This window comes from Aspergillus melleus (genome assembly GCF_016097325.1).
Source record: "Aspergillus melleus strain CBS 546.65 chromosome Unknown contig1, whole genome shotgun sequence".
Taxonomy (NCBI): Eukaryota; Fungi; Ascomycota; class Eurotiomycetes; order Eurotiales; family Aspergillaceae; genus Aspergillus; species Aspergillus melleus.
This window is the reverse complement of record NW_025763370.1, coordinates 1,713,959-1,739,698: the sequence shown is the minus strand read 5'-3', so window position 1 is coordinate 1,739,698 and position 25,740 is coordinate 1,713,959. Positions and strand designations below refer to the sequence as shown.

At 52.2% G+C, this 25,740-nt stretch overlaps 12 protein-coding genes across 12 annotated transcripts; 5 read left to right on the top strand and 7 right to left on the bottom strand.

Annotated features, from left to right (window-relative positions):
* Positions 1-5: 5 nt before the first annotated feature.
* Positions 6-4,841, bottom strand: LDX57_000676 (putative SNF2 family helicase/ATPase). The gene is made up of 5 exons (XM_046082321.1): positions 4,778-4,841; positions 4,535-4,716; positions 1,258-4,474; positions 740-1,197; positions 6-690 (listed from the first exon to the last, which is right to left on the bottom strand). The coding sequence occupies exons 1-5, from the start codon at positions 4,809-4,811 to the stop codon at positions 160-162; spliced, it is 4,422 nt and encodes a 1,473-aa protein (XP_045938278.1). The 5' UTR covers positions 4,812-4,841; the 3' UTR covers positions 6-159.
* A 109-nt stretch (positions 4,842-4,950) lies between these two features.
* FMP32 (CCDC90 family protein) lies at positions 4,951-6,567 on the bottom strand. Its single transcript, XM_046082320.1, has 3 exons — positions 5,886-6,567; positions 5,418-5,751; positions 4,951-5,358 (listed from the first exon to the last, which is right to left on the bottom strand). The coding sequence occupies exons 1-3, from the start codon at positions 6,424-6,426 to the stop codon at positions 5,301-5,303; spliced, it is 933 nt and encodes a 310-aa protein (XP_045938277.1). The 5' UTR covers positions 6,427-6,567; the 3' UTR covers positions 4,951-5,300.
* A 263-nt stretch (positions 6,568-6,830) lies between these two features.
* On the bottom strand, positions 6,831-7,644 carry LDX57_000674 (putative DnaJ chaperone (Caj1); the record flags this gene model as incomplete). The annotated part of the gene is made up of 4 exons (XM_046082319.1): positions 6,831-7,392; positions 7,449-7,509; positions 7,565-7,579; positions 7,638-7,644. 4 exons carry the CDS (start codon positions 7,642-7,644, stop codon positions 6,831-6,833), a joined length of 645 nt encoding a protein of 214 aa, XP_045938276.1.
* Positions 7,645-8,531: 887 nt separating this feature from the next.
* Positions 8,532-9,017, top strand: LDX57_000673 (uncharacterized protein; the record flags this gene model as incomplete). Its single annotated transcript, XM_046082318.1, has 1 exon — positions 8,532-9,017. One exon carries the CDS (start codon positions 8,532-8,534, stop codon positions 9,015-9,017), a length of 486 nt encoding a protein of 161 aa, XP_045938275.1.
* Positions 9,018-9,534: 517 nt separating this feature from the next.
* LDX57_000672 (putative endoplasmic reticulum DnaJ domain protein Erj5) lies at positions 9,535-10,918 on the bottom strand (the record flags this gene model as incomplete). The annotated part of the gene is made up of 3 exons (XM_046082317.1): positions 9,535-10,589; positions 10,657-10,722; positions 10,846-10,918. 3 exons carry the CDS (start codon positions 10,916-10,918, stop codon positions 9,535-9,537), a joined length of 1,194 nt encoding a protein of 397 aa, XP_045938274.1.
* A 1,220-nt stretch (positions 10,919-12,138) lies between these two features.
* LDX57_000671 (putative COPII vesicles protein Yip3) lies at positions 12,139-12,663 on the top strand (the record flags this gene model as incomplete). The annotated part of the gene is made up of 1 exon (XM_046082316.1): positions 12,139-12,663. One exon carries the CDS (start codon positions 12,139-12,141, stop codon positions 12,661-12,663), a length of 525 nt encoding a protein of 174 aa, XP_045938273.1.
* A 224-nt stretch (positions 12,664-12,887) lies between these two features.
* Positions 12,888-13,826, top strand: LDX57_000670 (uncharacterized protein; the record flags this gene model as incomplete). The annotated part of the gene is made up of 1 exon (XM_046082315.1): positions 12,888-13,826. The coding sequence occupies one exon, from the start codon at positions 12,888-12,890 to the stop codon at positions 13,824-13,826; it is 939 nt and encodes a 312-aa protein (XP_045938272.1).
* Positions 13,827-14,902: 1,076 nt separating this feature from the next.
* LDX57_000669 (Frag1/DRAM/Sfk1 family protein) lies at positions 14,903-15,870 on the top strand (the record flags this gene model as incomplete). The annotated part of the gene is made up of 3 exons (XM_046082314.1): positions 14,903-14,982; positions 15,043-15,312; positions 15,387-15,870. 3 exons carry the CDS (start codon positions 14,903-14,905, stop codon positions 15,868-15,870), a joined length of 834 nt encoding a protein of 277 aa, XP_045938271.1.
* A 428-nt stretch (positions 15,871-16,298) lies between these two features.
* Positions 16,299-17,692, bottom strand: ptyA (putative tyrosine/serine protein phosphatase; the record flags this gene model as incomplete). The annotated part of the gene is made up of 5 exons (XM_046082313.1): positions 16,299-16,887; positions 17,009-17,194; positions 17,278-17,357; positions 17,449-17,485; positions 17,571-17,692. 5 exons carry the CDS (start codon positions 17,690-17,692, stop codon positions 16,299-16,301), a joined length of 1,014 nt encoding a protein of 337 aa, XP_045938270.1.
* A 619-nt stretch (positions 17,693-18,311) lies between these two features.
* On the bottom strand, positions 18,312-20,819 carry EIS1 (uncharacterized protein; the record flags this gene model as incomplete). The annotated part of the gene is made up of 4 exons (XM_046082312.1): positions 18,312-19,138; positions 19,195-20,523; positions 20,594-20,674; positions 20,744-20,819. 4 exons carry the CDS (start codon positions 20,817-20,819, stop codon positions 18,312-18,314), a joined length of 2,313 nt encoding a protein of 770 aa, XP_045938269.1.
* A 680-nt stretch (positions 20,820-21,499) lies between these two features.
* On the bottom strand, positions 21,500-23,582 carry LDX57_000666 (putative MFS transporter; the record flags this gene model as incomplete). Its single annotated transcript, XM_046082311.1, has 7 exons — positions 21,500-21,567; positions 21,621-21,788; positions 21,843-22,251; positions 22,317-22,823; positions 22,883-23,272; positions 23,338-23,471; positions 23,537-23,582. The coding sequence occupies 7 exons, from the start codon at positions 23,580-23,582 to the stop codon at positions 21,500-21,502; spliced, it is 1,722 nt and encodes a 573-aa protein (XP_045938268.1).
* A 1,134-nt stretch (positions 23,583-24,716) lies between these two features.
* On the top strand, positions 24,717-25,410 carry LDX57_000665 (CFEM domain-containing protein; the record flags this gene model as incomplete). Its single annotated transcript, XM_046082310.1, has 3 exons — positions 24,717-24,803; positions 24,862-24,994; positions 25,058-25,410. 3 exons carry the CDS (start codon positions 24,717-24,719, stop codon positions 25,408-25,410), a joined length of 573 nt encoding a protein of 190 aa, XP_045938267.1.
* Positions 25,411-25,740: the final 330 nt, after the last annotated feature.

The window sequence follows — 25,740 nt, the reverse complement described above, 5'->3', positions numbered from 1 at the left end:
GTCATTCTGAACAACAACTAATGTATTATGACCTATTATAAGATTAATGCAACTATATTTTCCAACAAAATTACCAGCATATGCTCAAATCCAAGCAAATGACCAAGATTGCACGATCTTCAATCAGCCCAAAAGTCATACCTGCAAATGTTCGACTCTCTAGTCTCTTGTGTCTATTCTCCGCTGCTCGGCTGCTTCTCCCCTCAAGAATCTGGCTACTTCTCGTTCAGCACCCGCTGAGTGACCATTCACTTCCTTTCTATCATTGGGGCGTCCAAACAGACATTGCCATAGGTCATCCTTCTTGACCAGTTCCCCACCGGACGCACCGCCCGCCATTAGCTTTGCGAGGGCGGCGTCCTGGACTTCCAAAGAATTAGCAGAGTCAATGGCCGCTTCGGTCAAGTTAGTAGCTAGATCTTCGTCATCGGGGGTCTTTCCTCTTTCTTTACGAGCAATGTGAGATAGGCGACGTGTAACGGAAAGGTCGTAGATGGACTCCTCGACGGTATCATTGACAAGGTACATCCAAACAGTAGTTGGGAGATGTTGACCGATTCGATGTACTCGAGCAATAGCTTGGAGTTCAATTGCTGTGTTGATTAAGGGCTCGCAGAGGAAGACATGGGTTGCATTAACCAGATTGAGCCCCGACGAATGAGCTTTTGCATGTAGCAGGAAGCACTCAATCTAGGAACCATGAGTATTTCAGTCAACGATCAGCGAGAGGGAATCTTACCGATGGATCACTTTTGAATAGTTGTATGCCATCCTTGCTGTCAACGCTGCTATACCCAATCTTAAACCGTGAGAACGCAGTGCCTAGTACGTCCAGAAAGCTTTTGTACTGGGAGAAAACCACAGACTTTGCGCCAGGATCATGCTCGCGAAGCCATAGGATGTGACGGGCTAGGGTATCAATCTTAGTTCCAAAAGAGCTATTTAGATCAATGTTTTTGATCTCCTTGAGAGTCCCCGAGCCAATGTCAGCATATATCGAATTCTTGGGCGAGGAATCGGTGTCAATCTTGGCCGGTGTTCTCTCCTCCTGTACAACAAACTCTTGCGGCTTGTATGTAATTTGGTGAACATCAGTAGCCTTCAAACGTTTCTTGCATGTTGGGCAAGTTCGGTGTTGGTGCCACCACAAGCGCAGGCAGTCTTTGCAGTACTTATGCCCGCAGACCGTTAAAACACCTGAGACATCTATCAGCCGATTGAAAAGTCTGGCGTGCAAAGCTCAGCTCGCGTACTCACCAACTTCAAAGCTCGATTGGCATATGACACATATTTTTGAGGTGTCACCTGCGCCTGATTCATCCCGTAAATGAATGAGATAGCGACGCTTCGCCCTCAAGGCCGAAATTTTCTCTTCGGTCACGCCCTCCTGTCGAAGTTTCGCATCAAAGGCTGTCTCGTCCAAAGGTTTACCGACACTCTCTTCATCGTAGGGGGCTACTGTGTCGGATACCTGCTGCAGCTGGCGGTAGTACTCGAGGCGAGAGTTCATCGTATCTCGGAACAATTCCACTTCTCTCTCTAAGCTCGATGCAATTTTCGCCTGTTCTGAAGCCATCTGGCTGGAATTCTGGAGGATCAACGAGACAACTTCAAGCTCAGCCTGGGCACGGGAGCTCCCTCCACCTGCTTGCCACTCCAAAGAGGTCGCTAGGCTGCGGATCTCGCTGATAATGCCACGGAGTGAGCCCAGTTGAGGATCGGGCTTTATGTTACTACGAGTACCCATCAACTCCAGGAAAAGCGTAGGGGAGGGGCCTTCCCCCTTTTGGGCCTGAACTATACCACTCTTGACCTCGTGGGCAATTAGGACGTTCTTCTGGCCAGTCAAAGCATCATGGCGATCCGCGAACATTGCACGCAACGCTTCCATGTAAACATACATCTCGTCCTGATGCTTCGTTGATTTTTCATACTCATCGCCTTCGAGCTCATTCTCGTCCTCCTGGTCAATGAGTGATTGCGATAATAACTTCACCATAGCATCGCGCCACTCGTTGTACTGATGAGCATGGTTGTTCATAGCTTCGCAAAAGTCTTCGAGCTTGTCAAGCACGCGACGAGCCTCCACTCCTTTGTTGTAGAGATGAGGCCTCATCTTGGAGATAGCCACGAACTGGTGCTTTTGAGACTTCCCTCTGATCTCTCTCATGAAACGGCCCACTTTGTCAGAAATATCCTGCAGCATCTCCCTGCGAATTGATTTTGCCGTTCCATACGCCTCTTCCTCACGCTTTTCTAGAGATTTGAATTCTTCAGAATTGGGTTCAGTAAGCTTCGGGTCGGTCTTGATTTGGTAATAAGCATTTCCCGTGAAAAACACACAAATATGCTGGATCTCAAGAGCAGATCGTAGCCTCTGGCGGAAAGTACCAACCCGGGTATTTTTCTCGTTCTCTTCACTCTCATCGTCGCTTGCGTCGACTGCATTCGTACCATGCTCGGCCTTGGTGGAAGTGGACCGATTGCTGATCCGTTCTGAATGCAGCCGGTCCCGACACTCCTTTACGATATCACCAGCACGTTCCAATGAGCTCATCCAAAGATCAAGCGCCTTTCGTCGGTGCATGGAGTTTTCCAGAAGCTGCCCACGCCGAAGCTGGGAAAGAAGGAGAGAGCGCTCCTCTGTTTGAATAAGAACGTCGTTCTGATCAATCATAACTCCTAAAACTTCAGCCACGGACCGCAGAGGCCCATTCGCGATACCAAACCCCCGACGTTGGTTCCCTGCGGGATGGAGACAAGTCTGTCGAAGCCTGACTAGCCAACTTCGCATCTTTTCGATAACTGCAGAGTCCTCGGGGCTCCAACCATCATTGATCGGTGCTCCCGATAGATCAAGGCCACATTCCTCACACATTTCTTCGTACAACTGTCCATAATATTGTTCCTCGACGGCAGTGAAAGGAATCGTGATGACAATTCTCTTCTGAGGCGGCAAATGAAGTTCATTACGGACGTGGTCTTTGCTGTGCCGAAGCGAAATGCTGTGAACAATGCGCGCTAGCACAGGCCGAAATTCGACGCACAGCCTGTTCCAGATGGAACCGTAAAATGGTTTATAATTGAGGAACAGTAGTAGACCAAGCAAATCCTTGATGTCCTTGCGAAGTGGCGTTCCAGTAACAGCCCAGGCATTTCGACGAGGGATCAAGTGCGCAACCTTGGCAGCATTACTGACTCCGCTCTCAATCATCTGGGCTTCATCGAGGCAGACTCGCCACCAAGACACTTGAACAAGGGGTGTCTTTCTTGGCTCGAATCTTTTCTCGTGTCGCAAGTTTCTCTTCGGAGCATCGCCAGAATAATGTATTTCCCGTGCGAGTACATTGTAGGTGGTGAGTACTACATCGTAATCAGCAATCATCTCCACCAATTCTTGATCAGAGAGTGTCTGATGGCGTTGGATTCCAGTGTAGTTAAAGACACTGAGGCCGGGTGCATGGGTCATGATTTCATGCTCCCATTGCTCAAGAATTGCAGGCGGTGTTATGATCAACGTAGCCCCCGATGGCCTTAGACTCTCTAAGAGGCTGTCCGAAAAAGCTTCCTCAGGGGACAGCAAACGGCGATTGAGACACATCAGCCCGATCATCTCAACTGTCTTTCCTAGGCCCATTTCCTCTGCAAGTATGCCACCCTTGAGGTGGACATTCGCATCGAACCAATTTGATAAGTCACTGGTGACTATCATAAATAGATGGCTGGCAAAGCACAATCTCCCGTCTGCATCAATAATTCTCTCGAAAGATTCTGGTAGCTGATCCTGCGAATGGTTTTGGATGGGCACCACCTGTCCGTTCTGCTGCAGTGCCATACCCTCCCTCTCCAAAAGCCACCTAACTGCTCTTCTTTGAAACGGGAAAAGTTGACAATCGATCAGGTCGCATTTGATTTCCGAGGATGACGCTGGCGTGTCCGGCGGCACGTACACGTTGTCATAAAAGTCGCGGGGAGACCAGCCAAGCCCGTTCCCTTGTCGCTGACGTTTCCCCTCATGAGTGCTATGGCCGTCTGGTTCTTGCAAAATGTATTTAGAGAATACTCTGGATAGTGATGGGTTTTTAGGATCCAAAATATCTAATGAGTCCTTCCATAGTATCACGGTTTCAAGCCGAAACCTCTTCTTATCGGATAACCGGTAAAGAGTCGACTGATAACAGACAGGGGGCTGTTTTCTGGAATATCGGTCGGCGCAAACAAGATTCCGAGCAAGCTCCAGGTGCTCGCCAATATCAGTCAATTTCAGCTGATCTATACGATCTCCAAAGATAACATTTGGTTCTGATGCGATAGCAAGCTCCAACTCGAAGCAATCACATGGTGCCTGGTGTAGACCAGATACACTGTGCGGAGTTCGAAGGTTTCTAGCCGTCTGAATAAAGATGGGCAAGCTTGTAGGTGTTTCGGCTGAGTCGCCGGATGCTTCAATATCCAAATTTTCCCTTTCAAATTCCTGTATTTGAAGTGCGGCCGAATGAGCAAATCATCTTGTGCGTGTAGACAGGCCGCATACCAAATATAAGTGCAAACGGGCCAATGGCACATAGCCTAGAGGGATCTGTGAATTGGACAAGCCGTTCAGCTCCCTCAGGCTATGAACTACGGTGTTCAACCTCCGACGTTTGCTTTGGGGGCCATTGACCTCGAGCGCATCACTTGGCGCAAATGCAGTAGCCAGAGTATAAGGCACAATACCTGAACATATGTAAAGTCAGCGATCAATTGTGCGGTCACAGTACATTTTAGTCTAGTTTACCAGGGAGATAGATTTCCGTATTGACCACAGTCATCGCAATATGTCGCTTCTGAATCACCGCTACCAAACACCAGTAGAGATGTCAAGCTGCGGAGGAGGCAACGGAACGGGAGATGGCGATATGATGATGGTCTTATCGTGCCATCACGTGAAGATAGCGCATTTGGACCCCCGGCCGCTTCCAGTACCAATATGAAGATTAGATGTGCATTCAGTCACTCTCAGTGCTAGAAGAGATGGAACTAGAAGAGATGGGACAGACACAATGCTCACGGATAAATGTAGATTTTCAGGAGTCAAAATCTTTGTTTGCAAGACACTACGTCCAAAACCGAACCTCCGCCAGGCTACGGGATAAAGAGAGATTGGAACGAAAGACCCACTTTTGATCCGCTGACGCTGGGAAGGACCAGGAGAGATATAGAGACGTGAAATTACTGTACAGGGGCTATGCCGAAATGTTTGGATACACAAGAGCAGTGTTCAAAGACCGGCAATATGAGAGGAAATAGGTAGCCACAGCTCACATAAAGAGACGCCAGGCACCAAGAATCAATGCCGCAGTACCAGTGCAAACACCCCTGAGAAACAAAAGTTGTTAGCGATGATCCAGATGAAATGGATGGAGAGTAGTTCATACATAAGCCACTGCAGTGTTGAGAATTTGACAGCCTCCACCCGCTCTCTCAGCCCTGCAACCTCTTGCTCGATTCTTGTTTCTGTCTCTTTAATGCGCATCTCTTGACCGTTTGCTTCTTCCCGAATACGTCCCTTTTCCAGGTTCAGATCCAGGCGGACAGACGCTTGTGTGCGCCCAATTTCGTCTCGCAAGCGAGAATTGAGCTTGGCAAGGTCGGCGGCGATTTTTTCGTGTGATGATCGGGTCAATTGTGCCTCCGTGGAATCCGCGTTGAGAAGTTCGGAGCGGAGCTTAGCGAAATCGACCTTTTGTGTATACGTGGATCTTTCGGTGTCTAACACAAGAAAGTCAGTATGACTGGAGTCCAAGAGTGCAGTCCTGCCTTTCTTCCCCCTACAACCTTCGTCCTTCCCCTCTTGAACGGTCTTTATCTTTAAGTGGATCAAGGAAACATCGCATGTGACTGACCTTCTCTTAGAACCATTGTCCGAGTCAAGTTCTGGATCGATTCTTGAATCACGTCGTTCAAGACTCGCATCATAGAAACGGCCTGCTCCTCGCTGAACCCCTCATCTTTCAATCGCTGGACAAACTTCAAAGTATCGAAATGGTGTTCTCTTTGCCGGACTGCAGAGGCATGAAAGGCGCGCTGTGCGGCTTTGAAGGTAGCGACGTAAACGCCATTGTATCTAACAGGGTTGCCAGCGGGGGTTGGGCGGTTTGTCCGTCCGCTCGTCGATAAAGATGTTTGCCTAACAGGGGATAATGACGACCCTAGCTCTCGGGACGATAGGGATACAGAGGGGGAGGAACGAGAGGAGAGTGTCAAAGTATGTAATTGCCGTCCAGTTGAGTTCCAGCCGTGTAAGTGTCGTTGCTTCTGTTGTCGTCTAGCCGAGAGGGCGGTTGTCTGCGGCGGAGGTACGGAGGTTCGGGCAGAGGCGCCGTTCCATGTCAAACGGGGAAGAATAGAGCGTGGAACCTCCGTGACAGATTTCTGGTGTGCCATTCTGATCAGAGCGTAGTTTCGGGATATGAAGGTCCAGCGTTTAAGGGAAGTCGAGATCCCGTCATGGAAGATGCTGAGAGTTTGGACCCGGGTTCACGGAAGATCCGATGACTAACAGTTAACTGCTGCTCCACGACGGGAATGTCCGCCCTTTAATTCGGAGTACGGAGTTTCGCCCGCGGTCCCACTCGATTTCATTCTATCATTCTCTCGTAGCGGGCCTTTACAATGTATGAAGCAGTCCCCCATACATAAATGATCCAACTAGCACTAACAAGGGCCGTGAACTCCTGATATAAGTAGGTGGCCCTTGGACGGTAGCTCTTACACCAAGTTAATGGATAGACTTGTCCCATTTCATAGCCTACAAAGATACAAACATTATTGAGGAATGGCAAGCTCATCTAACGCCCCATGGTTGTCTGGAAGACTTTGGCCGCCAGTTGACTCAGTAGTCGAGCACGGTCGCTCTGTGGAAGGTCCAGAAAAACGGCATAGACGCTCTTTCCCTTTGCATCGCGGACGGCGCCGAGGCGATTTCCGGCAACGGCACCAGCGAGTGCACCGGGAGCGTTGGCCACAATGAACCCAAGCGCTCCGCCGCTGAGTCCACCCACCACCGACCAGAATCGTGAGGTAGGCCGAGTGCCGCCATCTTCATCGCTGGCAAGTCCTTCTTCGCGTAGCATCTCCTCAAACACCGACCCGAACTGATCGGAAGCTTGCTGTTCGCGGTCCGCTGAGCTGAACCCGAAATTTGACCATGAAAACCCTCCGTTACCGCTAGGCACTTCGTCCTCTTCGTCTACACCATCTTCAGCGCCCCGCGATGCGTCGTACTGTCGCCGCCGTGACTCATCAGAAAGGGTGTAATAGGCATCATTGATCTCCTGGAATTTGCGTGTTCGCGCGGGCCGTTCAGGCGAGTCGGCCGGTACTCGATCGGGGTGTGATTTTAGTGACTCTCTATAGGACGTGTTCTTAGACTCAGGGTCGCTCGCCGGTGGAAGTCAGACACATACCGTTTATAGGCGATGCGAATTTCCCTCTGCGTCGCATCTGAGGAAACACCGAGAACTCTATCTGCATATGTGTAAGAATATTTTCATTCTGAAATATCGAGGCGGGGGATATCTACAGTAGTTTGGTTGTCCTGTCGGAGAAAAGGTTAGCGGGCATCGTTGAGGTTGAGGCAAGATATCTCAACTCACTGGGCATTTTGAAAGCAAGTTAGAATCTCGTGCTGACAGTTATCGAAAGACTTATTTTGAAGGTAAATTTTTTACATCGTAGTCCAGGTCTTGGTGAAGGCAACGTGGAGGGTTGTCGGACGGGAATGACGTCGGTCGGTCGGCGATGTTGGTGCCTTAGGTGTCCGACACGGCACCGAGCCACCTTACAGAACACTACGGCAATAAAGGTAATCCACACTATTAGGGACCTAGGGCACGACTTACGCATGCTCTTGCCCTTACTCGCATGGCCGAGCCGGTCGAGTCTAAAGTCTGACTTACATACGGCGAAGAGTCGCTGCTGACGGGACGGGAGACGTCCCTGAGAGACAGCGCCAATAAGGGTTGCCAGTCGCCCTCCAGCCACCCATTATTGTGTTGGAGCTATCCTCAGCTCCTCCCACTAACTGCACAGACGGGGTTTGCCATTCCCCCCCCTTTTTTTACCTCTTTAATTATCAAAAGATTCAGCCTTTGCCTGAAACATCAAGTTCATTCGAGACTCAAGAGTCATCAATTCCACAAGAACTTGATACTCCCAGACCACCCCGTGCACTCCACATGCTGGTGTTGGACAGAGAATCACAGTCGCCATCACGCTGAAACTCGGTGGAGACCGTCAATGCCGCAGGGAGTCTAGATCTGAAATTGTGTGCATCTGCAGCAATTGGATCCGCTACTGTTATATGATTGCCTGAGCTGCACTCTGCAAATTTCGAGGGGCACACACTTGGAAGTATTCAATCCGGAAAGCCCAAGAAAAAAAAAAAGCTGTCCGCCACGAAAAACGGCGCAACTTGCTTTCCATTTTACACTCAGTCTCGTTCAATCGGTCTTGTCCTCCGCGACCAAAACTACTCCCTCTTCACCGCCATGGGTTGGTTCGACGGACGAACTTCTTCATCGTCTGGCCATGTCCGCCGACGCTCTCCCTCTCGTCGATCCACCTATTCCACTCACCATTCCCGTCACTCGACGCCATCAATCTTCAGTTTAGGTGGTGGCGGCGGCAACCGGTCGGGGCGGTCGAGTCCGTCGGTCTTCTCAACCTCGTCCTCGCGTCGGGCACGACCTCGATCTGGATTTATCCAGCGAGTGGTACATTTCATCAAACGCTTGATGCGTGACATCTCCAACTACGCCCGCCGTCATCCGTTCAAGGTGCTTCTTCTGGTCGTTGTTCCCCTCTTGACCAGCGGCGTGTTGCAGAAACTGTTGGCTATGATAGGAATCCGTCTACCGAGAAACATTCTGGGCAGCCTCGGTGGCGGACAGCCTGCTCAAGGTGGTGGTGGTGGAGGTGGTGGTATGGCAGACAACATCCACGGGTTGATGAACATCGCCAAGATGTTCATGTAGCCCCATGAATCGATGCTGGTGTCGATGATGCTAAGGAGAAGAGAAATCATAGACGCTCACGACCATCATGATTACGAGACATTTGTGCTTTTTCTTTACCTTTTTACTTGTTTTTCGGTTTTCAATTCCTCTTATGTCCAACCCAGGAGACCAAATACCATGCTTGCTCCGGCCACCCAATGATATCAGAATATTTGTTTTTTGTTTTTGCTTTTGCTTTTTTGTTTTATGTTTTCCAAATTCCACCTGTCTTCCGTGTAGACCTAGATAGAGCTATAGTTCTTCGCGGCGCCAGTTCTCTGAGCCGTACAACCGCTCCGATCATGAAGAAAATTTTTACGATGACAATTTCCTGAAGCAAGATTGACAGGTTCTATGTTCGAGTGCACCAATAGATTCATACAATGCGCCTAGAGCTGCCTCGCCTTTTCCGTCACGGGACAAATCTGGAAAAACAAACTACCTATTTTTTCTATCGAAAGATGATATATAAATCACAAGTTGTCTTTCTCGCCGCTTAGGATCGTGCAGAGCGCTTTCCTCTCTTGCGAGAAGCCCCGCTCTTTTTAGAGGCAACTGCGGAACTGGCAGGCTCCTCAACCGGCTCCTCTCCTTCGGCCGATTCGTCTTCATCAGAAACGTTGTCACTGTTCTCCGAGGACCCAAGCAACTTGCCAAAGCTTTTGCGGTAAAACCAAACGGGAATCTGGAACAGCATAGTATCGCGCACCCTGGGGCGCTGGATTTCGTCAATGTCGAGCAGGAATTCCTGGCGCTCACCGTCCTCGGTCTCATCTTCCAAGAAGACGTTGCCAATTGAGTCAACGATGAGGACCTTGCCATTTTCGGCAACGACGCGCTTCCTCTCCCCGGAGGGCTCCACGGACTCGGTCGTTGGGGTGGAGGTACCGGAGGCGGCGCGCGAGACGGATCGAGCACTCTTCTTGGAATCTTTCCGGTTTTCCTTGTCCATCATGCGTTTCTGACGGCGATTCATAGGGATGGCGCTCGTCTCGTTAGCTTCCGCAGCGGGAGCCGGAGCAGCGGCATTTGCGTCCACACCGGGAATGCCGCGAACGCCGAGCTCATCACCCCAGGCAGCTCTTCTGGCTTGACGGATATACCGATCGACGAACTCCCGCTGACGCTTCCAGCCCAGGATCAGGGCGGCGTAGTGAGCGCCACCCCCGAAGACTAAGAACAGGCCGACCATCACGGAGCCCAGACCCGGGCGGAATCGCGAGTAGTAGTATCCCGTGCCTTTCCACTTGGGGAACCCATTCCGCAGGAAATGATCGTATCGCTCGCGCGACGGACCACGAAGAATGTTCGCGACGGTGTTCAGGCGGGAGGCTCGTTCGTGGGCCTGCTTGACGGCAGCCGCGATCTCGCGCTCGGAGGGACCCTTGTTGACATGAACCCCCTGCTTGCTCGTCCTCGACCGGGCCTTATCCTTGGAGCTGTTGGCAATGAAGGAGCGTCTGATTTTGTCGGGATGGAGAAGTCTCGATTTCTTGCGATAGGCCTTGTTCAGTTCATCCTGGTTGGCATTGGGCTGGACCTCGAGGAAATCTGTCCATCAAACAGGTCAGATGCACGATCACGCATGCATGGCTCTTGGTGTTTGAGGACAACGTACCGTAGAAAGTCACATTAGAACCCTCCCCGGCAGCAACCTCATCGCGGAGGCGGAAAATCTCATAATCTGCAAGCAGGCACTGAGGTTAGATACGATGTCTGGCAATTGTCGGTGAAGGCGAAAGACGGTGAGAGAATCCCGGAGTCAAGGAAGTGGAAGAAAGTGGTGGGGAAGAGCAGAGGAACCGACCTTCTTTGGTCCACGCTGTCGCCAATACAAATAGGACAGCAAACAACAACAGGCGGAGCGCTGTCGACTTCATGCTGAAGAGGACAAGAGGGGGTGAGCAGTCAAACCTGCCGAACCCACGAAACGATGGAAGAGAATGAGGAGAGAGTAGGAGGAATCGTAAACCTCCAAGGCCCAAGGTTAAAGGAGCGAAAGAGTCGAGAGAATTTGATCCAAAGAAGAATAATCAATTAATTAATTAATTGGATGCTCCCCCCGACGCGGGCTGGATGCCATGGTTCTCAGGCAGAACAACCATCTGTCTTCAGGCATTGATACCTAGACCGTATCATATATTACCAGAGATACCGCGCCATGCCCCATCGGGTAGTCACGGGAGTCCACGCTGCAGGTGAACGTGGACCAATCACGTTGTTCTCCTCCATTTGAAGGAAATTCGTGGCCGAAGAAGACGAGAAAAGGCTGGAAAAGTGGCAGGCTGGAAGGGACAAGGAAAGGGCAGCCGGGTTTAAATTCGATGGAGATTCTCCTGTTCCCCTTGATCATTCTTGTCTTTCCGTTGTCGACCAGCAGGTGGGTAGTAGTACAGTCCTACGGGATGAACCTTACACAGGGTTCTTTACCTTAGGGCTGGACGGTGGATAAGAGGGATCCTTCTCTACTACAAGGCACGATACGATGGTCGCTTTCATCTGATCTTCCAGTAGCCAGCCGTCCTTGGTGGTCCGCACTCAGCCATCCTTCCTTTTCTTCTTCTGAGTCCGGAGTTTGGCCCGGGGATGTTCTATTCTTAGCCGTCACCGCCCAAGTGTTTTCGAAGAAGCCTGGTCTTTGTGTCGTGGAAGTTCACTTTCTTCTCCTTTTCTTTCTGCTTCTCTCTCAATCGCAGTTGCCTTTGCAAAGCAAATCTTTGTGCCTCCAACCCGAGCACGATCCTCGAAGGAGTCGTTGGGTGGTTGCCTTGCGTTGGTCGGGGTGAGAAAAGACGAACGGGCCGCAAACCCAAGCAGGCTAGAAAAAGTAGTCAGCTCTCTGCAGTCAACAACCTTTTTTTCCCTTTCGGCCAGCTAAGCCGCTTCCATCTTCCTGAAGACCTCTTGCAATCCACCCCCCCCTTTTCTTCCCCTCTCGACCGCTTCTTTTTTCTTTCATTCTTCACCTTCACTCTTATTCTCTATCCTATATATCCTATTTCCTATCTACCAGACTTCGTGAAGAAACCCTTCACAAAGAAAAGATCCGAAAAGACTCCCATTGTTTATTTATTCGGTTACCCCGTCTCGATCCCTCATAATGAGCTCCCTCAAGATTCCCATCGATGCGATCACCTCGCGCTTCGGTGATCGCTTCAACAGCGTTCGTTCCCAGTCCATTGGCACTCGCTTTGCCAACCTGCGACCGGTTTCCGAGTTCCTCGACCTCAAACGTCTCTCCAAGCCGGCCAATTTCGGCGAGGTCCAGAGTCGCGTGAACTACAACCTGTCCTACTTCTCGAGCAACTATGCCGTGGTCTTTGTGATGCTGAGCATCTATAGCTTGCTCACCAACCCCGTCTTGCTCTTCGTCATCATTCTGGTCACCGGTGGTCTCTACGGCATCGGGAAGTTGGAAGGGCGCGACCTGGAGTTGGGCATTGCTCGCTTCAACACCTCTCAGCTCTACACTGGCCTGTTGATCGTCGCGGTCCCTCTGGGCATCTGGGCCTCCCCGATCTCGACGGTCCTCTGGCTGATCGGCGCCACGGGTGTGTCCGTGTTCGGTCACGCGGCCTTTATGGATAAACCAATCGAGAATGCTTTTTCCGAGGAGGCGGTCTAGGTGGTCGGCCGCGAGCTCCTTACGGTACGCCCCGATGGGGAAGACCACCGGGGGCACAACTAGGGAGACAAACCAGGAGGCGGGCAGCCCCGTGGCTGGATGATGACGCACGAATCGAGGAGATTGACAGCGAGGACGAATACAATCTGCGTAATGGCCGATCCGGGTATCCGAGGCAGCTAATCGGCAGGGACTTGGACGGGGGTTCGGGGTTACGGAGACGCATGGTGGGCTATGACGAGTACGGGGACGAGTCGGAGTCGATGGACGGGGCGGACTATGACTTGTACGACGACGCAGACAGCACGGTGGCATACGCGGTGCACTTGGCCATGAAAGACAAGGAGGATTGGCTGGTGGACAAAGCTCTGGAAAGAATCCGCCGCGCGCAAGTCATGGGGCAGAAGAACGTTCGCTTGTCCAAGTCTGAGGTGGAGGCGCTTGAGCGCAAACGGATGCAGACTGGTGCCGGAACTTTCGACCGCACGAGGACTGGAGAACGTACCCCGGACGGCGGCGCTGGTCGAACAGGGATGCGGCGAGCTCCATCCGGCGCAGTGCCCCCGTCACCATATTGCGGCGCCCTCGACGACGGCGATGTCTTCGACGCACAGCCCAGGAGCTCGGGCTCCCCGACATCGCAACGGCCTCGCTCTCTGCGATCTCCCCAGCCCATCGCATCGCCTAGAACTCCGCTTGACTCCCCTTACAAGCCCGACCGCCAGTCCGCCGCCATTCCGCACATGCGTTCGCAGGCGTCGTCCCCGCTGAAGAGCAGCCCGGCATTCGCACGTCCACTCCCCGACGATCCGCACTGGGTTCCTCCCTATCAGATACCGTACCCAAGGGAGCCACCTCCGTATCCCCTTCACAGTCCGGTGGAGCCCCGACGAGGAGGCTCCTCGAATCGCACCGGGCTATCACCATACGTGTCAAGCTATGGGGACCGCCCGTCAAGCAGCGCGCGGAACTCGTTCGCCCCGTGGTATAGCCCGGCCAAACCTACGGTCGAAGTCCCCCGGGATGGAGACGACGAGGAGGAGAGCGACTCTGACGCTGACGAGTTACATATTGTGGATGTGGTGGAGAGAAAAGTCCCGACAAGTCCTTCCAGCCGCGCAGCGACGGGCAAAGGAAGCCGTCAACGCCGCAGTCGTCCTTGAATTTTTCACGTTGTGCCCTCTAGATGTTTCTTTGTTTATCCCATGAAACACGAAATCCGTATTATAGCTCTATTTTAACTTTTTTTTTTTTCCTAAAAAAATCTCTGCTGAGAGCGTCATGGTGGATTGGTTTGTTTCTTCCGTGTCTTGTGTTTATAGTCGGGATGGTATTTTGACCATCATGAAACGTATCGGGAGTTTCTTTTCTGTAGAAATGGAGATGATGGGATTATTGTTATTGTTCTGATGATGTCGTAGAGGGTCGCAGGATGGAGGAGAATGAGTGATGACGAGGGCAGCGGCGATGACGTCGAGGACCCAACGGGGCCGCAAAGCGTCCAAAAATCCCGGGCAGGCCGAACTTTCCCTCCTTCACAGCCGCCCCCCTTCCGGTCGATCTACTCGCCCTCTCCTGGTTCAGCGTTTAACCCAAATTAATCAATTTTCTCTCTTGTCTTTTCATTCCTTTTCATATCTTCTTCTCCGTCCATTCTCTCCTAAGAAGTAGGCAGGGACCCCACGCGGTTTCACTCGCTACTTGCCCAATTTTTTCCTCTCACCCTCCCTGCCTACTTCCGTTGACTTTTGTCGCGTGCCACACTTCTCACTTTCGGTTCTCTGCGACAAATCTCGGTTGCCTGGCGGAGACCCCAAGGGAACAAACCGATCACCGGGAGGCGTTGCACGGCTTTGCTAGGCATCATCGAGTGAGTTTGCTCTAAGCCACTTCCGCCCTTCCCGGCCAATCCGTGCTTGATTGCTTGTTCGCACGGGTACCGGTCATACTTCATGTAGGCTGACGAATGTCCCCTGCTCTCCCTGCTTCATTCTAGGTCGTTCTTTGATCCTCGAGTATCCTTTAAACATTGGAGGCTGCTTTTCAGTTCCTGCTTTTTCAATTGTCATTTCTTTTTCTTTCCTTTGTTGTCGTCGAGCATCTATCACAATACATAATCGAAGATGTGGATCATTTCATTTTGGATCTTTCCGGTCATATCGGCCTGCATGTGGATAGGTATGGTACTGTTGATAACAGAGAATGGTACGCGGAGATACTGATTCGACCCCCCTCAGCGATGCTGATCGCAATGTTGGCACATTGGGCTGTAGTTGGGTCTCCCATATATTCTAGCATGGAACCCGGACAGACAATCGCGTAAGTCCCTCGCCCCGGTGAATCGCATCCAAGTCGAGACTGACCGCCAATCACTGTTAGATATATTTCGGACGTTGGAGCGCAAGAATTGAAGCCCCTCTTCATCGGCGGCAGCGTGGTCACGGTGGTGTTTTTGGATCTTTCGTTCGTCGCGGAGCGATGGCTGCGTCATGCCGGCCAATTGGTCCCGAACAAGGGCAAACTCGACAAAGCCTGCGCCATCGGGTCGATCTTCTTCTCCGTTGTTGGAGCTCTGGGGTTGATCCTTTTGTCGTGTTTCGACACGCTTCGCCATCCGCACAAACACGTTGGGTTTTTGGCTATGTTCCTGTAAGTTCCGGGCCCTAAACAGCCTGCGCCTAGAGCTCAGGGAGGGTAAATGCTGATACATGATCATCGTGCAGTGCGGGCTACCTCGTCAGCGCCATTCTTATCTGCGCCGAATATCTCCGCCTCGGTATCTTCTACCGCTCCCATCATCGAGTTCTATTTGCCAGCTTTGTCATCAAGGGATGCTTCGTGGTCGTTGAGATCGCTCTCGCCATTGCTTTTGGTGTCCTCGGACGGCATAATGGTTCTAAGAGAAATGCAGCGGCCGTGCTGGAATGGGGTAAGCCAAGGATTTCGCTTCCTATCGTTTGGGTCGAGCCGGCAGCTAACCATGGGTCTGCAGTAATTGCCCTGATTTTCACCTTCTACGTCCTCTCCTTTGTGGTCGATTTGCTGCCATCGGTACGCACCCGTCGTCACGTTCCACAGGGCGAAAAACGCGTCAACATGGCGTCTTCGGAGCCCTCGTCCGAACTCACTCGCGAAGAGCCCCTGACGATGGACTCGGCCGGTCCAAACGCCAATAATGTCAATTACTACCGGGGCCAACGCATGTAACGCTTGATCTAGATGTTTTTACAATTCTGCATATTCCCGGTGCGCTGAAGTCCTATTTTGTTGGGACCAGGATATACCCCCGGTGGTCTTTTCTTTTTTTGATGATCTTCTGTTTGCTTGGAGTATATACCCGCGTTTGCTTAGCCCATTTTTATATATTTGGTTCCTACTTTGGATGAGATTATCTGTCGTTGTTTGTTTTACATATTGTACCATCTTATTATATTGTAATATCAAGATAGAGGAAGAGGAAGAGGAAGACGAGTTTGATAATTCATTATCATTATCCAACAAGTTAGAAAAGGAGGGAAGTTCTCAGTCTAAATTCTTTCTTGTACATGCATGCTTGCAACAGATTTCAGATCCCGCTAAATAAGTACCAGATCAAGGTAAACATTAAGATTGAAACAAAGTAAACGCCCAACCAGCTATGCGAGCAACGTCCGTCGGATCCGCTCCAGCTTCTCCTCATCCATACCAACATAGCGTAGATAGCCCTCGACGCCACCGTACTTCTCATCCAGATGGCGACGGATTTCCGTTGTAAACCCGTCCGGACACTTGGTATAGTCCTCAGACAACCCCAGCAGACGAATCTCCTTCATGCGCTCCTCAACCTCAACGAGCAGCTCGGGCTCCGACCGCACATAGTCCGAGCGCATGGCGTCCTCGGCCACCCGCGCCGTCAACAGCAGCAGCAGGAGAATCACGAGCCCCGTGCGATCCTTGCCTTGCGTGCAGTGCACCAGGATCGGGTACGTGGATGGTCGATCCCCGTTGCAGGGCGGGGACCCAGCCTTCTCATCTTCTTCATCCTCGTCATCCTCCCCATCGAGCCCGTTCCCGGGCTCCTCGGACCCCGCAGCAAACAGGTCGAATATCGCCCGCATTTCTGCCGTGCTGCTATCTAGCGTATCCTTGCCGAGTCCGATCAATCCGCGCGGCGACATCACCTGCTCGCCGACGATGAGCACCGCGTCGGGTCGGTAGCCTGACGCCGCCAGGGCCAGGACTTTTCTGTTCTCGATTGTCAGACCAGTACGTAACCGTTCAAGGAATACCCATCCAATAGGAAAGTCGATGGTTGAAGACAAGACCAAAACAATTCATCCGATGGTGATTAGGGGGGGGGAAATACATGAAATGCCACCAATCCAACTTCCACAGGAGCGTCCGTTCGAACGCTTTCCCCGTCAGACTGATCAGTTCGCGTCGCACCCCGGGCAGATCGACTAGATGCTGGTCCGCCGGGGAGGACGACGCGGCCGGATCCTCATCACCCAGCTCGGCTCGACGTTTGGTCGTTGCCATTTGGTGTTCGGTGCTGGCGGGGCGAGATCAGATATTTGCGTTCACGTCCACGTTCATCAAAAAGATGATACATAGCTGAGGTTACTAGATACATACCTCGATCGCAGATCGATCACTGTAGAGATGTGCAGTTCGTCTGTGAGACGGCGCTTGTCCCGTTCGGATGCATCGTCCAGCTAGAGAGATGGTCGTTAGTCTTTAGGACTTGATTGCTTTTCATCCTCTCATGGCATGTTCTTGAGAAAGATCTGGATGGTTATTGATTACCCGGGCACTACGAAAGAGGATACCCTCTTTTAGAATCCTGGTAGGGTAATTCGATCAGCTTCGTTCTCTATACCAAATAGAAACCCCGATAGCAAGTAAAGAAATAAAATAAATAGACATACGGTCGGCCCACCAGCCGATTAATCGAGCGGCCAACATCCCGGAAATTGATGATGTTGTCGAACGGACGATCGGGCGAGTCAAGATCGACGCTGGACTGCCGCGGATGCGAGACAGCAGCCATAAAGAAAGAGAAGGACAAGAATCCGAGGGAGAGACAGAGAAGGGAAGGAAACTGAATAGAAAAGTCGCATGTAACCGGTGGCCGGTCAACTCATGGTTTCCCCCCAGGCGTTCGAAGAAGGCTGGTCAGCGCAGAGGCCCGGAAAAGCGACGTGGAGTCCGTCGTGGAGCCGCGCGCTAAAGAGCGGTGGACGACGGACGATGCTTGAGTCGCATTATCTTGATTTCCATTCGAGACTTTTCTAGCCTACTGGATGCTATCGTCAAGTTTTCTGATCCTTTAAGTTTTCGGGATCACTGGCTGTGTGGTGGACTGGGTTTGTACTTCTGGTGCTCATACGTCCCAGTGCGGTCTATATATCCTGTAACCAGCTCCACCACAATCCCGACATCAAGTATACGCACTTCAATCGGTCCATCAGGGCTGAATGCCAGAACAAAAAATTGCTCAATTTGCCTACAGAGACAGACTGTCTGTCTCAAATAACATCCTGATGTACATACATTGCACGCATGATTCAATCACACAAAAACCCCAGACGCCATAAAGAATGATTCGGCTCTGCAGGTTCTCTCAAAAATCCAAATTACATGAATGACACAATCACCAAGAAACAGAATCACAGATCCTCCGAAAACCTCGACTCGCGGCCAGTGCCATTGCTGAGTCGCTTCCCAATGGCAGGCGGAACGGGCAGGCCTTGCTCGGCCGCGCTGTCTCGCAGTTCATCTCTCTCAGGGCTTCGGTCGTACAAATCGTCGGCCGCAGTATGCTCGATTGGGACCGATTCTTCCTGGCCTTCGTGGCCCTGGGGTTCGACTCCGTCGGTCTTCGCCTCTTGTGAGCCCCCCGAGACAATCCGCGATGTTCTGTCCTCGTTGGCCTCCGAGATCTTCGAGGCTTCCTGCTCCTCGCCCGTTCGCGCCTCCGCAGGATGATCCTGATCCATGGAGCGTATCGACTCCTCCGCAATATCGTTCGCCGTTACAGGGTTCGACCGGAGGGGGGCAGCACGCGACTCATCTCTCGACGCCGGTCTTCCCTCATCCGTCGCATCAGGGGTGGGCTCGGGATGAACGTCTGCTTCTCTTGGAGTTGCGGTGGGAGTTGCGGTGGCAGCTGCACTGGACCGACGACCACTCAATCTACCGATCCATGTCTTGAGTTTGGACTCTGATCGGGGGATAGCAGCCTTCGCGGCACTCGGTTCGGCGGCAGCGCCCGAAGCCACGGCCTGTTCGTTGCTCGGCGCAGTGTCCGTCTGGACAGTATCTTGGGTCACAGTGCCAACAAGTCCTTCGCTCACGGGCTCATTGTCTCTTTCTTCAGCAGTGCCGCCGGCGGTTGAAGGCCTTTCAGCTGCATTGTCTCCATTTCGTTTGACCTTTTTCCTCCATGGCCAGTGCTTTTCCTCCTTTCCTCGACTGCCCTGCTTCTTCAAGGCCGCTGGGATGATGTTAGAACAGGCAACAAAATCAGATTGATGCAATTAATGTACGAACCTCTCTGTCGCTTCTCCTCGGCCCGTGTATCAGCCTCTCGCTGACGCTCAACGGCGTCATGGCGCAGTCTCTCCTCCTCGTCCAAACGTTGTTCCAATTCCTTGGCCCGTTGCGCCTCGGCACGGTCATGAATTTCGTCGAACGTTGGCTGGAGTCTGGAACGAGCTAGCGCCTCGACGTCCGCCATATCCACGAACTTCTGGGCTCCAAGATTGACCCTATCCGGCTGGATAATATGCGCATCGATGTCCTGCATGTCCTTCTCGGCGCGCGCCAGTGCTGCCTCTTCCCACTCTTTCCGTACGGAGGGCGGAGCACGACCGGTCTCGGCGTAGGCCCGCTTCTCCATATCTTGGATGGCAGCGTCGACATTCTTTCTCGCAGCCTCCATGAGCATGGCGCGGTCTCTCTGTCGCTGCTCGTCGACCGCATTTAGCTTCGAGCGCAAACTGGTCATCTGATGACGGATTTCTCGTGACCGCTCTGCATCGAAGGACTCGTCGGAGTCAATCGATGACGCCCTTCGCCTACGAGCCGGCAAGGCGGAGCGCGACGCCTGGGGTTCAACGCCTATGCCGTAGTATTCTCGATACACGGCCGTCTCGTCCTGCATACTAGCCAATTTCTCCGCCGCGCGCTTTTGAGCGACCTCTTGCAAACTCATGGCTCGCTGCAATACGCCGGCGTTGGCTTTGGAGACGGCTTGCTGGGAACGTGCCCGCGCATGGTCTCTCTGAGCTGCGGGCATGGCGGCACTTGGTTGGCCATCCTCCCCATTTTCCGCAATGCCATACATTTCCCGGGCCATCGAGATGGCAGCCGCTCTCATCACATTCTTTCGGTTCTGCTCCTCCACCTCAATGGCCACAGGTGGAGTTGCAGTATATAGGCGTGCGTTGGTGTTTGCAACGTGTTGGATCCTGCTGGCTTCAACCGAGCTGTCGAGCTCATCCAAAGGGTCTCTGGTACCCGACATCGCGTAAGGGGTCTCTAACGGAGCAGAATCGGCTCTCTTTCTACTGTTGTAGAAAGCCCCGGTAGCAGCGCGGATGGCCTTTTCTCTCGAAGTAATCTCCCGTCGTCTATCTGCCGTGGGGGTATCATGTCTGGTGTCCCCCGCGGGAGGGCTTGCGATCGATCGACGGTCTCGGAGAGCGGAGATTGCAGCCTTGTAGCCTTCTTGACTTGGCGTTTCCTGGGGATAATCCGGAACGTAGATCGCGGCGGCGGATGATCGGCCACTCTCGGGCTGCTTACTCTTTGCATGAGCGAGGGCGGCCACTGCCGAAGCATGACTGAAGCCGGGACGGGATCCGGTCGCTTTCAAAGCTGCAATGAGAATACCATCGTCAATACTGCGCTACTTCAAAGTCAGGATTGAGGGGAGGACAGGACTCACTGGACAGATCCGTTCCGGCCCTTGGTTCGCGAACCGACAGTCGTCGTTCCGGATGTGTTACAAAAAGCGCAGCAGTCGCGGCTGTCGAAAAATCACCTGTTAGTCGACAAGTCCCTGAGGTGTCTCAAAATGCGACCGTAGATTTCTCACCTTGGTCCGCTAGCCGGGCTGATCGGGATCGTGGGAGTGCAGCAGGCTGAGCTGGTGGCTGTTCGACAGTCGCCATGATGAAGATATGTCCGCAGCGATATGCAGGAGGCAAGGATCAACGGCGGAGACAGGCATGCCTGGTCAAGAACAAAATCGAGAAGAAGAGAAGGGAGAAGGGGAGAGAGGCTAAGGTAAAGAGAGGGGCCAGTGGTTGAACTTTGGAATGATTCCTCCGGAAGCTTGGGAACGAAGAAAGTCTCGTGTCGACTGTGACGTAGTTGGTTGCAAGGAGCGACCCACGGTTCCTCCCACTCAGGTAGTTTAAGTGTTTTAACTAGCTTAGCGGGGAAGGGATGGAGATCGCAAAGTTACTGATGTCACGACGTGGCTTGGCTGTCAGGGAGAGCGTTATACGCAAGGGAAGGAGGGATCGATGTGAGTCCACTCGAGTCGAGGTGGTAGTCGAGGGAAAATCGATGATGAGTTGTTGAAGGAGTTGAGTCGCATTCCTTCCGTTTTCAACGTGACTCCACTGATTTTCCCGATCGTCCGGGAGATGAGATGAGATCACTCCGATCGGGGCATCGCGGAGTCTAGATCGCCCTGCTCATGCAACGTTGGAGTCGATGTCATTCTAGAAAAGAGAAGAGAGAAGAAGACACAAGATTTACAGAAGTTCCATTTCTAATTCATTAATCCCCTCTTCCTTCAGCCGGTGTCGTCATGGCATCCTCATCTATGAAACGCATCGGCTTACTAGAGACGGAGAATCTTCAAAATATCATGTCGCGTGAAAAAGGAGCGGTTCCTCTTGCCGAGTATATCTAGAGAGCCATTAGTGTCTGTGGTTGGCCGCCACTGCAAGAGACACACGTACACATAGGAATGCTCAGCACGCAGATGCCCATCTGGATGCTAGATATGGCCAGGAATGCCGGTCGGATCCCATTGGATACAAGCCAATCGTAGGCAAAAAAGGTCAAGATGAAGCTGAAAATGTTCTTGAAGATCAACATGCATGTAAACGACTCGATGGCAATATTTCCTGTGATGGTATTAAGTAACGACGTCCAGGCACGGTGACAGGCAGTCCACTTACGATGTGCATCGACGATGTATAACGCGCTAGCAACAGCCCCCATCACCATCCCGATAACCACGAATGCAAAGAAGACATCGACCACCAACCACCCATACCTGCCCACATCCTCGGCTACAATGCCGAATCCGTAGAGCCCGACGCCGCAGAAAACCAGTTGGAACAGCACCAGAAGGATGCGGAACTCGGGCTCATACCTGCCTTTATTGAGTTTGACCATGATCCGATTCATTGGATCGGAAAGAAGGCCGGAAAGGATCAAGCCTAGAATGGAGCCGATAAAGGCGCCGGTGTACAGGTACCCGGTCTGGACCTCGTTAAACCATAGCGGAGGGCCTAGAAAGATCGCAGCCAGTACAACCCCGATAAACACCGTCCATCCGATAATGGCGCCTTGAATTAAGCAGGCCTAAAACAGGCAAGGCTATCAGTCGCGCTAACACCCAAGAATCAGGCTCGGAACAAGAAGCTTACCCATAGAATGGCAGGGTGAAAGAAAAGGGGAAATGGTCTCAGGAGAAGTTTGAAGAAGTTTTCATCGGTTTTTCTCCCGTTAAATGGTTTCAGACTCTGAAGGTAAGACGCCTTCGAGGGCGTCTCCTGTCGAGTAGGATTTTCATTCCAGGACGATGCCATAGAAGAGTCGGGATTGCTGGCGCGGGCGTGCTTTTGCTGTTCCCCTAGGGGGTGACTTTCCTTTGAAATTGTGTAATCATTGCTCCGTCTTGGGGCATTGGCGCCGATCTCGGTCTGCTGTTCACGAAAAGATTCAAAATCGGTGTTTAGATGATCGGGGCGCCTGAACGCTGTCTCGGGGACTAGAAAGAAAGTCAGGGGTAGGGCTGCCGCAGTAAAAATTGCCAAGAGGTAGAAAGTCCACTGCCATCCGAGAGAATGCGTTATTTTACCAGCCAGCACTGGTGTGAGAAAGGCAGCCCCGAAGAGAGCCACATTGGATAAAGCCATTCGTTTCCCACGTTCCTTCAACGCACTATTAGCACGGCGCCGCCACGGACTACCAGACGACCGGGGTGACCTACGTGGACGAAAAACAAATCCCCAACACATGCGTTTACCAACGCCTCAAATGGGGCCAGGGCTACTCCTTGGAAAATGCGAGACCACAGCAGGCTTTGGTAGTTGTTTTGGCTACCACCGGCCCAGGCGCAACTCACCACCATCAGTAGATTCCCCAGGAGAAACAAGTGGCGCTTGCCCCATACCCGCGCCGTGGGCACAATCAGGATGCCGGCGACTCCAACACCGCAAAGATGATAACCGGTGAGAAGGGCAACGGAGGTGAAGCTCTTGCCGTAATGGAGGGCAATGGTGACGGTGTTGGCAGCCATCAGAGAGCTGGTCGTTGCACAAAGAACCGAGACAAAAGATAGAGCCAGCAGAGTGACATCACGCTTCCAGAGCGGCCAGTTCTAGATTGTATTTCGTTTTAGCTGACGTGAGCTAAGTGGCTCGACCGAAGCGCCTTTGGACATACCAATGGATCGTTAGGGTCATCGCTTGGTTGAGGGACGAGTAGAATAGGGACCGATCCCGAGCGGTCGTACTTGAGGTTGGGATTGATGGTAGCGCGTTCGTTAGAAGTCTCGCTTTGAAGAATATCGGATGTGCCTGTACAATCATATTATAAGAAATGCCCCTATCCATGTGGCTCTGTGACAATCCATCAGGCTTACCAGGCACATGAGCCAGAGCACTATCCTCCACAATACCAAGGCCCATCTTGAGCGAGACGGCCAATGGGCCCGGGGAGGCTGCGAACTAGCTAATCCTTGCAAGATCTCCCGACGGCAAGGAGAAGCGAGAACGAGCGAGAACGAGCGAGGAGGAAGGAAGACTTGGGAAAGCGGGGGAAAGGCCCGGGCTAGATGAGGGTGTGATGACGATTAAGGATGCACGGCGTCAATGACGGGGAGTGGAATGTGATGGTAGCAGCGACATAAACGCCCACTACCACCTAATCGAGAAAGCGAAGGGGAACGGAGACACAAGCGACATGGCCACCTCTGACCTGATCAATAATAATTAACACCGACGACTATGCGGCAGTGCGGAGAAAGAGAATGCGAGGATCAACATTTGCCCAATTTCTGGCCGACACCAAGTCAAACTTAGGGGAGATGATCTACAGTCCCCCCTTACGTTCCTTGTCACGACGTCCACAAACAAGCCTTTTGTGGTACCAACGACGAAGATAATGATGATGATTTTGAAACGTGAAGCCAATCAAGGCCCATCAATTGGATAGAAGGTTGTGAAACCTGCATACTCCGTCGGGAGAGGGACTCACAGAGGGACTCAGAGGGAAAGACCGAGGGAAGATGGCAGCGGGCGGCATATGAAGATGACCCACCGGCGATCGTGCCTGGGAAGGGCGAGTGGGGAAAGGCGCAAACAAACAAAGATCCGGGGAGGCGAGTGGGCCTTGCGGTAGTCTGCACTAGTAGTAGGACTGTAGGAGTAGTAGGGAGCACTCAGCACCTACACCGAGTACATCGTGTACACCGGTGGATGTAGGTAGGAACGACAGAGGAAGAAAGAGTAGGTAGGACGGGGTACCTTGGAGGCGCACCTGACAGTCCGCAGTCTGTAATGTGCCGTTCCTGCCTCTTGCTGGACCTGCAGGCCCCCTTCGTTCCTTCCTTTTCCTTGTGTCACCTCGAGCGGGGAAAGCCAATAATTGTTTATGTCCATCAGTAGTCCAGACTTCGTATCCACTACCACCGGTTCTCTCTCTTTTCTCCCTCTCTTGTCCTTTCCCTCCCTCGTTCCTTCCATCCTCTCCTTCAACAGCGCACAACCCTCTTACAACCTCACAATCGCAATCGACTCAGATATCTACACGAAATAATCACAATGAAGCTTCACTTCGTGTCTCTGGCTCTTGCCGCTTGCCTGAGTACCGCGGCTGCTCAGGGCTTGGATAGCCTCCCTAGTTGCGCCGTACGTGATTTCCCTCAAAATCTCATCCTGACTGGTCTTGCGTATTAACACCCCACAGAAAGATTGCGCTACTGACGCCATCCCTGACCACTGCGGAACGATTGATGTCGGCTGTATCTGCTCCGACAAGTCTTTTATCACGAGCATCTCTTGCTGCGTGTCCAAGAAGTGCTCTGAGGATGATCAGAAAAGTATGTCCCAACCTGACCGCTTATCATTTGAGTACCCTACTAATATGCACCGCCTCCCTCTAGCTGTCATCCAGTTTGCAAACCAGATCTGCAGTGGCGCCGGTGTGAAGGATCTCCCCAAGAGTGCTAGCTGTGCAAGTGGAGCTTCCTCTGCCACTGAATCTTCCTCGGAGACCTCGACCGGTTCCCCTTCATCCACCGCAACTGGTAAGAGCAGCGACGCCTCGACCACCGGCGCCTCGAAGGCCTCCAGCACCTCTGATGCAGCATCTTCCGAGACTGAGAGCAGCACCGGAACCTCAACTTCAACCGCTCAGTCTGCTGCTACCAGCACAGGTGCTGCTGCCGTCGTTCAAGGCAAAGACACCGGTCTGCTCGCTGCGGCCGGTGCTGCTCTCTTTGCCTTTCTGGCATAGATAAGGTGAGACGAACCGCACATTACGACATTGAACACGTGACGGAGGTGCATTTACAACAGAATTTGTTTTTTCTCTCTTCTTGCGAGCTGTGTATCCCCTTTAATATGTAATGATTTAGTGGCTGAGGTTGCGCACTGGTCAGCTGAATGCTCGATCAAACAGACGAACCTATGGATATGAAAAAATGAAAAGATCACAATCAGAACGAGAGCAGGAGGCTGAAGGAGAAGAAAGCAGATCCCCAAAGGTTCTATGGCGCAAAACTCCAGAAATCCCAATATGTATTCTTAAGAATCCTGTTCAAATGAGTCCAATTCGAAGGATCAT

Bases quoted from the DNA above. Each gene is read 5' to 3' on its own strand.
- LDX57_000676 (XM_046082321.1), bottom strand. From the start codon at position 4,811: ATGACTGTGGTCAATACGGAAATCTATCTCCCTG. The intron at 4,475-4,534 runs GTATGCGGCCTG...CTTCAAATACAG, and splicing joins CCCGTTTGCACTTATATTTG to GAATTTGAAAGGGAAAATTT. The intron at 691-739 runs GTAAGATTCCCT...CATGGTTCCTAG, and splicing joins TATTCAAAAGTGATCCATCG to ATTGAGTGCTTCCTGCTACA.
- FMP32 (XM_046082320.1), bottom strand. From the start codon at position 6,426: ATGGCACACCAGAAATCTGTCACGGAGGTTCCACGCTCTATTCTTCCC. The intron at 5,752-5,885 runs GTCAGTCACATG...TTCTTGTGTTAG, and splicing joins GACAATGGTTCTAAGAGAAG to ACACCGAAAGATCCACGTAT. The intron at 5,359-5,417 runs GTATGAACTACT...TTTGTTTCTCAG, and splicing joins TCAACACTGCAGTGGCTTAT to GGGTGTTTGCACTGGTACTG.